This window comes from Anolis sagrei, chromosome 7 (assembly GCF_037176765.1).
Source record: "Anolis sagrei isolate rAnoSag1 chromosome 7, rAnoSag1.mat, whole genome shotgun sequence".
Taxonomy (NCBI): Eukaryota; Metazoa; Chordata; class Lepidosauria; order Squamata; family Dactyloidae; genus Anolis; species Anolis sagrei.
In genome coordinates, this window is record NC_090027.1 from 5,349,169 (window position 1) to 5,361,297 (window position 12,129).

General features: G+C 46.0%; 1 protein-coding gene across 2 annotated transcripts in view; it reads left to right on the top strand.

The window, feature by feature from the left end:
- Positions 1-12,129, top strand: part of STC1 (stanniocalcin 1) — a 45,117-nt gene that overhangs the window by 11,156 nt on the left and 21,832 nt on the right. The window contains exon 2 of one of the 2 annotated variants that reach the window (XM_060787368.2): positions 8,083-8,225. In XM_060787368.2, coding sequence (XP_060643351.2) covers positions 8,083-8,225 — 143 coding nt within the window. The remainder of the gene's footprint in view (positions 1-8,082; positions 8,226-12,129) is intronic. The other variant, XM_060787369.2, reaches the window with a different exon arrangement.

Genomic DNA, 12,129 nt, shown 5'->3' on the forward strand with positions numbered 1-12,129 from the left:
ACTAGCTTGGGGACCCGGCGCTGCCCGGGTTATTTGAGAAAGGAATTGTGTATCAAGGTTGGTTTTTATCAGTTATTTATATGGCTCGCAGTGGTCTCAGGAAGTTAGTGAAGGTACTGCGAGTCCCATCATCTGTGGTCCATCCTCCTCCAAACTGCACCAGGATGGAGAGTGGGTCATGAGGGCTCTGTGTGCTAGGTTTGGTCTTGATCAGTCAATGGATGAGGGTCACAGCAGTCTCAGAAAGTGAGTTTAAGTACTGCAAGTCCCATCCTCCATAATCTGTTCTCCCCCAAACCTCACTAGAATGTTGAGTTGGCCAAGGGGGCTCTCTGTGCCAAGTTTGGTCTTTCTTGGTATTTGGATAAGTGTCGCTGTGGTTTCCGGAAGTGGGTGAAGGTACTGGAAGTCCCATCATCCATCATCCATCGTCCGTCCTCCTCCAAACAGCATCGGGATGTAGAGTGGGTCATGGGGGCTCTGTGTGCCAAGTTTGGTCTTGATCGGACATTAGATGAGGGTTGCAGCAGTCTTGGGAAGGGAGTGGAAGTACTTGAAGTCCCATCATCCATGGTCTGTCCTCCTCGAAAGTGCACCAGGATGTAGAGTGGGTCATGGGGACTCTGTGTGCCAAGTTTGGTCTTGATCAGTCATTGGCGAGAGTCTCGGTGGTCTCAGGAAGTGAGTGAAGTGATGAAGTGCCATCATCCATTGCCAAATTCTTCCAAACCGCACCAGGATGTAGAGTGGGTCTGAGTAAGATTGTCTTCCAAGATCAGTGTCCTGGCGGTGGGTCTGTAGGTGACTGTGGAGCCCTATTCTTGACCCGCATGTTTTCCCCAGTGAGGACATCGGTTTCCAGACGGAAGGCGGTCCCGGTCAAGTTTGGCTCGGCACGCCTTCCTCTTGGCACGTTTCTCTCTTTCACCCTCTATTCGTGCCTCTTCAAATTCTACAGCACTGCTGGTCACAGCTTACCTCCAGCTGGAGTGCTCAAGGGCCAGGGCTTCCCAGTTCTCGCTGTCTATGCCGCATCGCTGTGGCCCAGTCTGGTGATCTGGAAAATAAAATAATGAGAAAGTGTAGGTTTCTAATATATGTTTCTTTATGATTGTGGGTAAACAGTATTTGATTACGTTTTCTTGCCCTGGTGAAGGAGGTTGGACTGGATGGCCTTAAGTATTTTCTATTGGTCATAGGGGTCCTGTGTGGGAAGTTTGCCCCAATTCTATCGTTCGTGGGGTTCAGATTGCTCTTTAATTGTAGGTGAACTATAAATCTCAGTAACTACAGCTCCTAAATGTCAAGGTCTAATTTCCCTAACTCTGCTAATGTTCCCATTTGAGCATGTTGAGTATTCTTTCCAAGTTTGGTCCAGATCCATCATTGTTTGAGTCCACAGTGCTCTCTGGATGTAGGTGTACTACAACTCCCAAACTCAACGTCAATGCTCACCAAACCCTTTCAGTATTTTCTGTTGGTTGTGGAAGTCCTGTGGTTCAGTTCCATCATTGGTGTTCAGAATGCTCTTTGATTGTAGGTGAACTATAAATCCCAGCAACTACAACTCCCAAATGACAAAATCTTTTTTTTTTTTGAGTGAAGGACATACATTTGGTTGTTAGGTGTCTTGTGTCCAAATTTGGTGTCAATTCCCCCAGTGGTTTTTGAGTTCTGTTAATCCCACAAACGGACATTACATTTTTATTTATATAGATTATTTATTTACTATATTTATATACTGCCCTTCTCAGCCCGCAGGCGACTCAAGGTGGTATATAAATATAGTAAATAAATAGTAAAAAATACTCACATACTAAGATACCAACAGAATCAATTGCTAGAGATTTATTTGACTGTACTTTCCCATTCATGTAGGCAACTATGTTTCTCCAGATATATATATATATATATATATTAGGCCTGGGTAACAACGGAAAAATTTGTTTCTAAAATCGATTTGTAATTGGGGTGTTTTTTTGTTTCGATATTTAAAATATTTACAAAATTTTCCAAAAAAAAAGTTCGGTATTTACGAAATTTCGTTAATATTTACGAAATTTCGTAATTTGACGGGAATAACGAATCGATTCGTTAAGATGGCGCCCCGCGTTTTAGCGCATGCGCAAACCGTTAACGAAATTTTCGTTAATCTGGGAACCCTGGAATAACGAATCGATTCGTTAAGATGGCGCCCGCGTTTTTGCGCATGATAATGTTCAGAAATGGAAAATTGACCAAAAACTGGCCCTGATGTAGAGCTAACACAGGCAGGAGACAAGGCAATGGAGAGCACAAACCAACAGGAGGCTCTTTTTTTTTGGGAATATTTTTGGTATTTTTTTTAAGAATAAAACACAGGTATTTTCAGATAATGTTCAGAAATGGAAAATTGACCAAAAACTGGCCCTAATGTACAGCTAACACAGCCAAAAGACAGTGCAAATGAGAGCACACAGGAACAGAAGTTTCTTTTCTTTTTTTAGAATATTTTTTGTATTTTTTTTAAGAATAAAACACAGGTATTTTTAAAAAATGTTCAAAAATGGAAAATAACCAAAAACTGGCCGTGATGTGAAGCAATCACACACAAAAGAGTCTTTCCCAACGAAGCCAACCCAAAAAAAGTCTTTTTCCTACCAACGAAGCCAGAAACCAGAAGCCAACCCAAAGCACGCCAACCCAAAGCAAGCATCCCTCCCGGACCTCTCTCCTCCTCCCTCGCCTCCGCGCAAATGAGCTCCGCGGCCACGCGGAGCCGCTTTTAAAGGCCTTGCCGGCCAATCAGACACTGCCACGGTGCACTGCTGGCTTGCTGATTGGCTCCAGCCTCCCAGGGCACCAGCAGCATCCTCCATCCCATTTCCGAAACGGGCGGAAGCTCGTTAAAAGAATGGGGGATGCCATTTCGTTATTTTTAAACCCTTCCGGGTTTGAAAATATGTTTTGTAATCGTTTTGTTATTATTAAAAATAACGAATAATTAACGAATAACAAAATTAACGAACGAAACCGCCCAGGCCTAATATATATATATATATATATATATATATATATATATATATATATATAAAATCTATCTATCTGCAAGGCTCTGCAGCACTGTATTAGAGTATTGTACTTGGTTACTATAGAAACATAGCGTTTCGATTATCCCACTGTCTCTAAAACCAATAAGAGCCACCGTGCATATCAAGCTGGCTGAATTGCAAAGTTATAACTTGAAACCATAGAAACATATTGTTGTGAAGATAGTGAGGGATAAACTACTGGGATCCTAATGGTATGGAATTTGTTCTGCTGACATTTGGAAGGGATAAACCAAGATATTTGGAAATATGTCAGTTCCTAGATAACTGCACTTACAACTGGAAATGAGTGACTTTAGAAAAGAATTCTCATGCCATTGCCACTCTATTTTGCATGTCATCATTCCCATCTCAAGGTGGATTTCCTGCAATAATAAATGCAAGTTTTCCTTGGAATCAGGGAGAGAAGTTCCGGCCCAGGAAAATCCCGATACTTGCTTCGTTTAAATCTCATTCCTTATCATAATTGCATTCTGGAAAACCACTGCCTCCTCCTGAGAAAAATGTATAATATCACAAAGGACTATCATCTCACCCGCCTCATAGGAAACCTGTTACAAAACAGGAGCTTTTTTGTTGAGTTCCAGGGCCAGAGAAGCAGATGGCGGAAACAGAAGAATGGCCTGCCTCACTTCCCAACAAAGGATTCCCCCAGGCAGGAAGCTGCAAGGACATTAAATGGTAACCAGGGTGGCCAATTGAAACATTCACACTCAGCTCTAACAGACAAGAGTTCTTTCTCCCACCCTGGACAGCATTCCACAGATATATAAACCCAATTTTTCTAGTTTCCCAGAGATACCTCAACCTACCTCAACCTCTGAGGATGCCTGCCACAGATGCAGGTGAAACGTCAGGAGAGAATGCTTTTGTTGCCTTCTGAGAAGTGGCTAAATTATAATTTTTTATTAACTAAAAAGAATTGGTCATTGAAATGGATAGAAGAAATAAGGGCAGGTGGAAACAATTTATCATGGTTTCAATATCTATAAAGGTTTCCTATGAGGTGGGTGAGGTGGTAGTCCTAATATCACAAAGGACGACCACCTCACCCGCCTCATAGGAAACCTGCTACAAAACAGGAGCTTTTTTGTTGAGTTCCAGGGCCAGAGAAGTAGATGGCGGAAACAGAAGAACGGCCTGCCTCAGGGGAGCGTGCTTGCTCCATCCATGTTCAACATCTACACAAATGACCAGCCACTGCCAGAAGGCACGATCTATGCCGATGATCGTGCCATTACCACTCAAACAGGGAGCTTTGAGATGGTTGAACAGAAGCTCTGCAAAGCTCTAGGTGCCCTTACCGCCTACTATAGGGAAAACCAGCTGATCCCTAATCCATCTAAAACACAGATATGTGCTTTTTACCTTAAGAACAGACAAGCATCCCGAGCTCTGAGGATCACCTGGGAAGGAATCCCACTGGAGCATTGCAGCGCACCCAAATACCTGGGAGTCACTCTGGATCATGCTCTTACCTACAAGAAGCACTGCCTGAACATCAAGCAAAAAGTGGGTGCTAGAAACAATATCATACGAAAGCTGACTGGCACAACCTGGGGATCACAACCAGACACAGTGAAGACATCTGCCCTTGCGCTCTGCTATTCTGCTGCTGAGTATGCATGCCCAGTGTGGAACACATCACACCACACTAAAACAGTGGATGTGGCTCATAGTGAGACATGCCACATCGTCACGGGGTGTCTGCGTCCTACACCACTGGAGAAACTACACTGCTTAGCCGGTATTGCACCACCTGACATCCGCCGGGAAGTAGCAGCCAATAGTGAAAGGACCAAGGCAGTGACATCTCCAGCTCATCCCTTGTTTGGGTATCAGCCAGCACGTCAATGACTTAAATCAAGAAATAGTTTTCTAAGATCTACAGAGACACTCGCTGGAACACCCCAGCAAGTGAGAGTCCAAAAGTGGCAGGCTCAAACCCAGAACCTCAATCCATGGCTGATACCCAATGAGAGACTCCCCCCAGGCACACAGAAGACTGGGCGACTTGGAAGGCGCTGAACAGACTGCGCTCTGGCACCAAGAGATGTAGAGCCAACCTCAAGAAATGGAGCTACAGGGTGGAATCCTCGGCATGCGAGTGTGGAGAAGAGCCAACCACTGACCACCTGCTGCAATGCACCCTGAGCCCTGCCACATGCACAATGGAGGACCTCCTTGCGGCAACATCAGAGGCACCCCAAGGGGCCAGATACTGGTCAAAGGACATTTCATCAACTACCAAGCTTGCAAATTTTGTGTTTTGTCTGTTTGTTTGTTTTGTTAAAAATGTAATACAACTGTCTGGTTCCTCCTGACACGATAAATAAATAAATTGCATTCTGAAATGCAATTTATTTATTTATCGTGTCAGGAGGAACCAGACAGTTGCATATTATAACCATAATATATCAAATATGTTCACTCCAATGAGAAGTAGCCTGGTGTTTAGGCTTTAACCTTTTTTCTGTAGCTCAGTGTTTCTCAACCTTCCTAATGCCGTGACCCCTTAATACAGTTCCTCATGTTGTGGTGACCCCCAACCATAACATTATATTCATTGCTACTTCATCACTGCGATTTTGCTACTGTTATGAATCATTGTGTAAATATCTGATAGGCAGGATGTATTTTCATCCACTGGACCAAATTTAGCACAAATACCCGAAATGCACAAATTTGAATACTGTTGGGATTGAGGGACTCCAGCAAAGGATCACTGGTGGGATTGAGGGAGATTGATTTTGTCAATTGGAAGTTGTAGTTGCTGAGACTTATAGTTAATCTATATTTAAAGAGCATTCTGAACTCCACCAACGATGGAATTGAACCAAACTTGGAACACAGAACTCCCATGACGAATAGAAAATATTGGAAGGGTTTGGTGGGCATTGACCTTGAGTTTGGGAGTTGTAGTTCACTTACATCCAAAGAGCACTGTGGACTCAAACAATGATGGATTTGGACCAAACTTGGCACAAATACTCAATATGTAAAAAGGCGAACATTGGTGGAGTTTGGGGAAAATAGCCCATGCCTTCACAGCACTGCTGGTCACAGCTGACCTCCAGCTGGAGCGCTCAAGGGCCAGGGCTTCCCAGTTCTCAGTGTCTATGCCAGAGTTTTTAAGGTTGGCTTTGAGCCCATCTTTCAATCTCTTTTCCTGTCCACCAACGTTCCATTTTCCGTTCTTGAGTTCGGACTAGAGCAACTGCTTTGGGAGAAGGTGGTCGGGCATCCACACAACGTGGCCGGTTTAGTGGAGTTGATGGCAGAGGACCATCTCTTCAATGCTGGTGGTCTTTGCTTCTTCCAGCACGCTGACGTTTGTCCGCTTGTCTCCCCAAGAGATTTGCAGGATTTTCCGAACGCTGATGGAATTGTTCCAGGAGTTGCATGTGACGTCTGTAGAGTCCACGTCTCGCAGGTGTATAGCAGGGTTGGGAGGACAATGGGTTGGCTTGATGCAAGTTCCTCTTGGCATGTTTCTCTCTTTGACCCTCCATTCATGCCTCTTCAAACTTCACAGCACTGCTGGTCACAGCTGACCTCCAGCTGGAGCGCTCAAGGGCCAGGGCTTCCCAATTCTCCGTGTCTATGCCAGAGTTTTTAACGTTGGCTTTGAGCCCATCTTTCAATCTCTTTTCCTGCCCACCAACATTCCGTGTTCCGTTCTTGAGTTCGGAGTAGAGCAACTGCTTTGGGAAGACGGTGGTCGGGCATCCGGACAACGTGGCCGGTCCAGCGGAGTTGATGACGGAGGACCATCACTTCAATGCTGGTAGTCTTTGCTTCTTCCAGCACGCTGACATTTGTCTGCTTGTCTTCCCAAGAGATTTGCAGGATTTTCCAGAGGCAAAATCGTTCCAGGAGTTGAGTGTGACGTCTGTAGACAGTCCACGTTTCGCAGGCATAGAGCAGGGTTGGGAGGGGAATGGCTTTATAGACAAGCACCTTGGTCTCCCTACGGATGTCCCGGTCCTCAAACACTCTCTGCTTCATTCGGAAAAATGCTGCGCTCACAGAGCTCAGGCGGTGTTGTATTTCGGTGTCGATGTTGACTTTGGTGGAGAGGTGGCTGGCAAGGGAGCGGAAATGATCAACATTTTCTAATGTTACACCATTAAGCTGTATCTCTGGCATTGGAGAGGGGTTGGCTGGTGCCTGCTGGAACAGCACCTTGGGTTTTTCAATGTTCAATGACAGGCCGAGCTTCACTGCACTACCAGGGCTTCTATGGACAGGAGAACAGTATTTTCTGTGCAAAGCAGTATTTCCTACTCTTAGGAAACACAGAACATATAGATAGATAGATTGACAGAACCCTATATTATAATTGGGTCTGTCTGTCTCTGTCTGTCTATCATCTAGCGATTGTCTGTTTGCTCAGAGAACATGTTTTCTGTGTGTCCTAACAGCCAAGAATCTTCCAGAAAAAGTTGGCCTGCCTCTCTTCTTCCAAAGCTGTTTCTGAAGTGTTGGGAAACCCCATTCTTGGCCTGGAGACACATACTGAATATTCATTCCATTCCTTGTCTGCACTGGATAGGTTCCTGGATAGCATCTGAAATGTGTTTGTTTTCTAAACTGAAAATGTCCCTCTTGCTTACATTTTCTTGGAAGCTCAAATATCTGGTTTAGAATCTCTGATTTCCATCTTCAGTGTGAGAAGATTGCAACGTTGCTTCATTGAATGAGACACTTGGCTACAGAAAAGTGCATGTTAATCTTTAAAGTGGGTATATCTTGAATCTTGCACTAAACCTAAGGCAATTAACCCTTATCTGCTTATCTTACGATGCAAATATTAATGAGGAATTAAGAACCAAATCTCTTCTAATGGCAAAAATAATACAAAATGTGCATTTCTTGGGAATCAAATGTGACTCAGCAATTGCCGGCAGATGCCTCTGGTTGAGATTGAGGAAGCTGCTATGGAAACATGATGGAAGCCTCGGCATAATCTTCCCTTTCTCTTTCTTTGCAGCAGATGTGGTCCGCTGTTTGATCAGCGCCCTCCAGGTGGGCTGCGAGATTTTCGCTTGCCTGGAAAACGCCACGTGCGAAACGGGCGGCATGTACGACATATGCAAATCCTTCCTGTACAGTGCTGCTAAATTTGACACTCAGGTACGTCTAGGGGCTTCGTCTCTTCTTTGGCTGGTGGCATCTTTGCTGATGGGACAGGGAGGCAGAGCAGAATGGGTGGTGGTGGTGGGGGGGGGGGAGGATTCTGCCTATGCTTTGTGCAGGTTCGTAGCTTGGGTGTGATCTTGGACTCGTCGCTGAGCCTGGAACCCCAGGTTTCAGCGGTGACCAGGGGAGCATTCGCACAGTTAAAACTTGTGCGCCAGCTGCGCCCGTTCCTTGGGAAGTCTGACTTGGCCACGGTAGTCCACGCTCTGGTTACATCCCATATAGACTACTGCAACGCTCTCTACATGGGGTTGCCTTTGAAGACTGCTCGGAAGCTTCAAATGGTCCAGCATTTGGCAGCCAGGTTGCTAACAGGAGCAGCACTCAGGGAGCATACTACTCCTCTGTTGCGCCATCTACACTGGCTGCCAGTTTGCTACCGGGCACAATTCAAAGTGCTGGCGTTAGCCTATAAAGCCCTAAACCCATGATGGCGAACCTATGACACGTGTGTCAGCACTGACACGCGTAGCCATTTTCGATGACACACAGCCGCATGCAGCCGCATACAGAGAAGATGGGGCCGCATCCCAAAGAGGACATTTCATCCTCGGTTCCTACACCAGCATTTTTCTATAATGCCGAAATATATGGGTGGGACGTAGAAGGAGATGCGTTCGGACCGATACACTGGACCGGAACCGTACAGGGTTTTGTAGGTCAAAACCAGCACCTTGAATTGTGCTTGGAACTGAACTGGCAGCCAGTGGAGCTGACACAGCAGGGAGGTGGTGTCCTCCCTATTTGACACTCCGGTGAGCAGTCTGGCTGCCGCTCGCTGGACCAGTTGAAGTTTCCGAACAGTCTTCAAGGGCAACCCCATGTAGAGTGTGTTGCAGTAGTCTATTCGGGATGTAACAAGAGTGTGGACCACTGTGGCCAGATCAGACTTCCCAAGGTACGGGCGCAACTGGTGCACAAGTTTTAATTGTGCATAAGTTCTCCCGGCCATTGCCGAGACCTGGGGTTCCAGGCTTAGCGATGAGTCCAGGATCACTCCCAAGCTGCGAACCTGCGTCTTCAGGGGGAGTGTAACCCCGTCTAACACAGGCTGTAACCCTATGCCCTGTTCGGCCTTACGACTGACCAGTAGGACCTCTGTCTTGTCTGGATTCAGTTTCAATTTGTTAGCTCTCATCCAGTCCGACACAGCAGCTAAACACCGATTCAAGGTCTAGACAGCCTTCTTGGTGACAGGTGAGAAGGAATGACAGATCTGGACATCATCTGCGTAGAGATAACACCTCAGTCTGAAACTCCGAATGATCTCTCCCAGTGGCTTCATGTAGATATTAAACAACATTGGAGTATCTTGCAGTTGTCCGTATAATTTTGTTAGTTTTGGCCAATCATCTCTCTACAGCTTGCATCATACCAGGTTAACCCCCTGAAACTCCATCAATGCGCTATGCTACTCTGCTGCTGAGTATACATGCCCAGTGTGGAACACATCTCACCACACTAAAACAGTGGATGTGGCTCTTAATGAGACATGCCGCATTATCACAGGGTGTCTGCGCCACACACCCCTGGAGAAATTACACTGCTTAGCCGGTATTGCACCACCTGACATCCGCCGGGAAGTAGCAACCCGGTGAAAGGACCAAGGCAGAGACATCTCCAGCTCATCCCTTGTTTGGGTATCAGCCAGCACGTCAACGACTTAAATCAAGACATAGTTTTCTTAAATCTACTGAGACACTCGCTGGAACACCCCAGCAAGCGAGAGTCCAAAAGTGGCAGGCCCAAACCCAGCACTTCAATCCATGGGTGATACCAGATGAGAGACTCCCCCCTGGGCACACAGAAGACTGGCCAACTTGGAAGGCGCTGAACAGAATGCGCTCTGGCACCACGAGATGCAGAGCTAATCTTAAGAAATGGGGCTACAGGGTGGAATCCTCGGCATGCGAGTGCGGAGAAGAGCAAACCACTGACCACCTGCTGCAATGCAACCTGAGCCCTGCCACATGCACAATGGAGGACCTTCTTGTGGCAACCCCAGAGGCACTCCAAGGGGCCAGAGACTGGTCAAAGGACACTTAACCAACTACCAAGTTTGCAAAATCTGTGGGTTTTTTTTCTTTTTCTTTTTAATCTGTGTGTTTGTTTTGTTCTGTTAGAATTGTAACACAATGGTATGTTTGCTGATGACACGATAAATAAATAAAATACTTAAAAGTTTGTCATGTTGGGCAAGTTTACTCTAGGTCATCACTGGGGTTCAGTGTGCTCTCTGGCTGCAGGATGATTTATTTATTATTTACAATATTTATATTCTGCCCATCTCACCCCACAGGGGACTCCTTCGGCTGGTGGCTATTCCCATTTGACTGCACAGTCCTCACTGTCTGAACAACTGGTTGCATGCAGGGTGATTCTTAGCTGTGTCTTCTCCAAAGACCAATCTGCACATATTTAAGTGCTTGCAGATTTGTTGACTGATACACAATAGCTGCATGCCAGTATGTGAAGTCCTCCAGCTGGCTTCCAGTAAACATTTCAGAGACATCCTCAGTGTGGATGGATGGGATAAAAGTGAGCGGATCCCCCTTGTGTGGTCTCTTGGATACACTTGGGCTGCTGCAACTCCCATCATTGAGGAATGCTGGAAATTGCATTCACATGGAGGGCCGTGCAGTTGCCACTGCTGCATCAGTTCCCAAGGGATGCACACACTTTTGTGCTGTCTTTGAGGACGTTTTCAAGACTGGTAGAATCCGTGTCGCTGTGAGTTTTCCGGGCTGTGTGGCCATGTTCCAGCAGCATTCTTTCATGACGTTTCGCCTGCATCTATGGCAGGCATTCTCAGAGGTTGTGAGGTCTGTTGGAAACTAGGCAAGTGACGTTTATATATCCAGGGTGATTGACCTTGCAGCTTCAAAGCCTGGCTGCATATTGCCTTGGGGAATCCTTTGTTGGGAGGTGTCAGCTGGTCCTGATCGTTTCATGTCTGGAATTCTCCTGTTTATAGTTATTATTTATTTACAAAGAACAACAAAGGATTCCCCCAGGCTGGAATCAGCCATGCCTTGTTACAATTGGCTAGCTTGATTTGCATTGAATAGCCTTGCAGCTTCAAAGCCTAGCTGCTACCTGCCTGGGGGAATACTTTGTTCGGAGGTGTTTTCTGGCCCCTGGTGGCGCAGTGGGTTAAACCCCTGTGCCGGCAGGACTGAAGACTGACAGGTCGCAGGTTCGAATCCGGGGAGAGGCGGATGAGCTCCCTCTATCAGCTCCAGCTCCTCATGCGGGGACATGAGAGAAGCTTCCCACAAGGATGATAAAACATCAAATCATCCAGGTGTCCCCTGGGCAACGTCCTTGCAGACGGCCAATTCTCTCACACCTGAAGCAACTTGCAGTTTCTCAGGTCGCTCCTGACAAGACAAAAAAAATAATAATCTGGCCTTGATTGTTTCCTGTCTGGAATTTCCCTGTTTTCTGAGTGTTGTTCTTTATTTACTGTCCTGATTTTAGACTTTTTAAAATACTGGTAGCCAAATTTTGCTCATTTTCATGGTTTTCTCCTTTCTAACACCTCCCGACAAAGGATGAGAGAATGAACTCTTGTCTGCTGGAGGCATGTGTGAATGTTGCAATTAATATCCTTGATTAGCATTGCAAAACCTTGCAGCTTCAAGGCATGGCCGATTCCTGCCTTGGGAATCCTTTGTTGTTCTTTGTAAATAAAGAATAACAGTCTGTAAACAAGCGAATTCCAGACATGAAACGATCAGGACCAGCTGACACCTCCCAACAAAGGATTCCTCAAGGCAGTACACAGCCAGGCTTTGAAGCTGCAAGGCTATCCCACCTTGTGACGCAGGTGGGATTG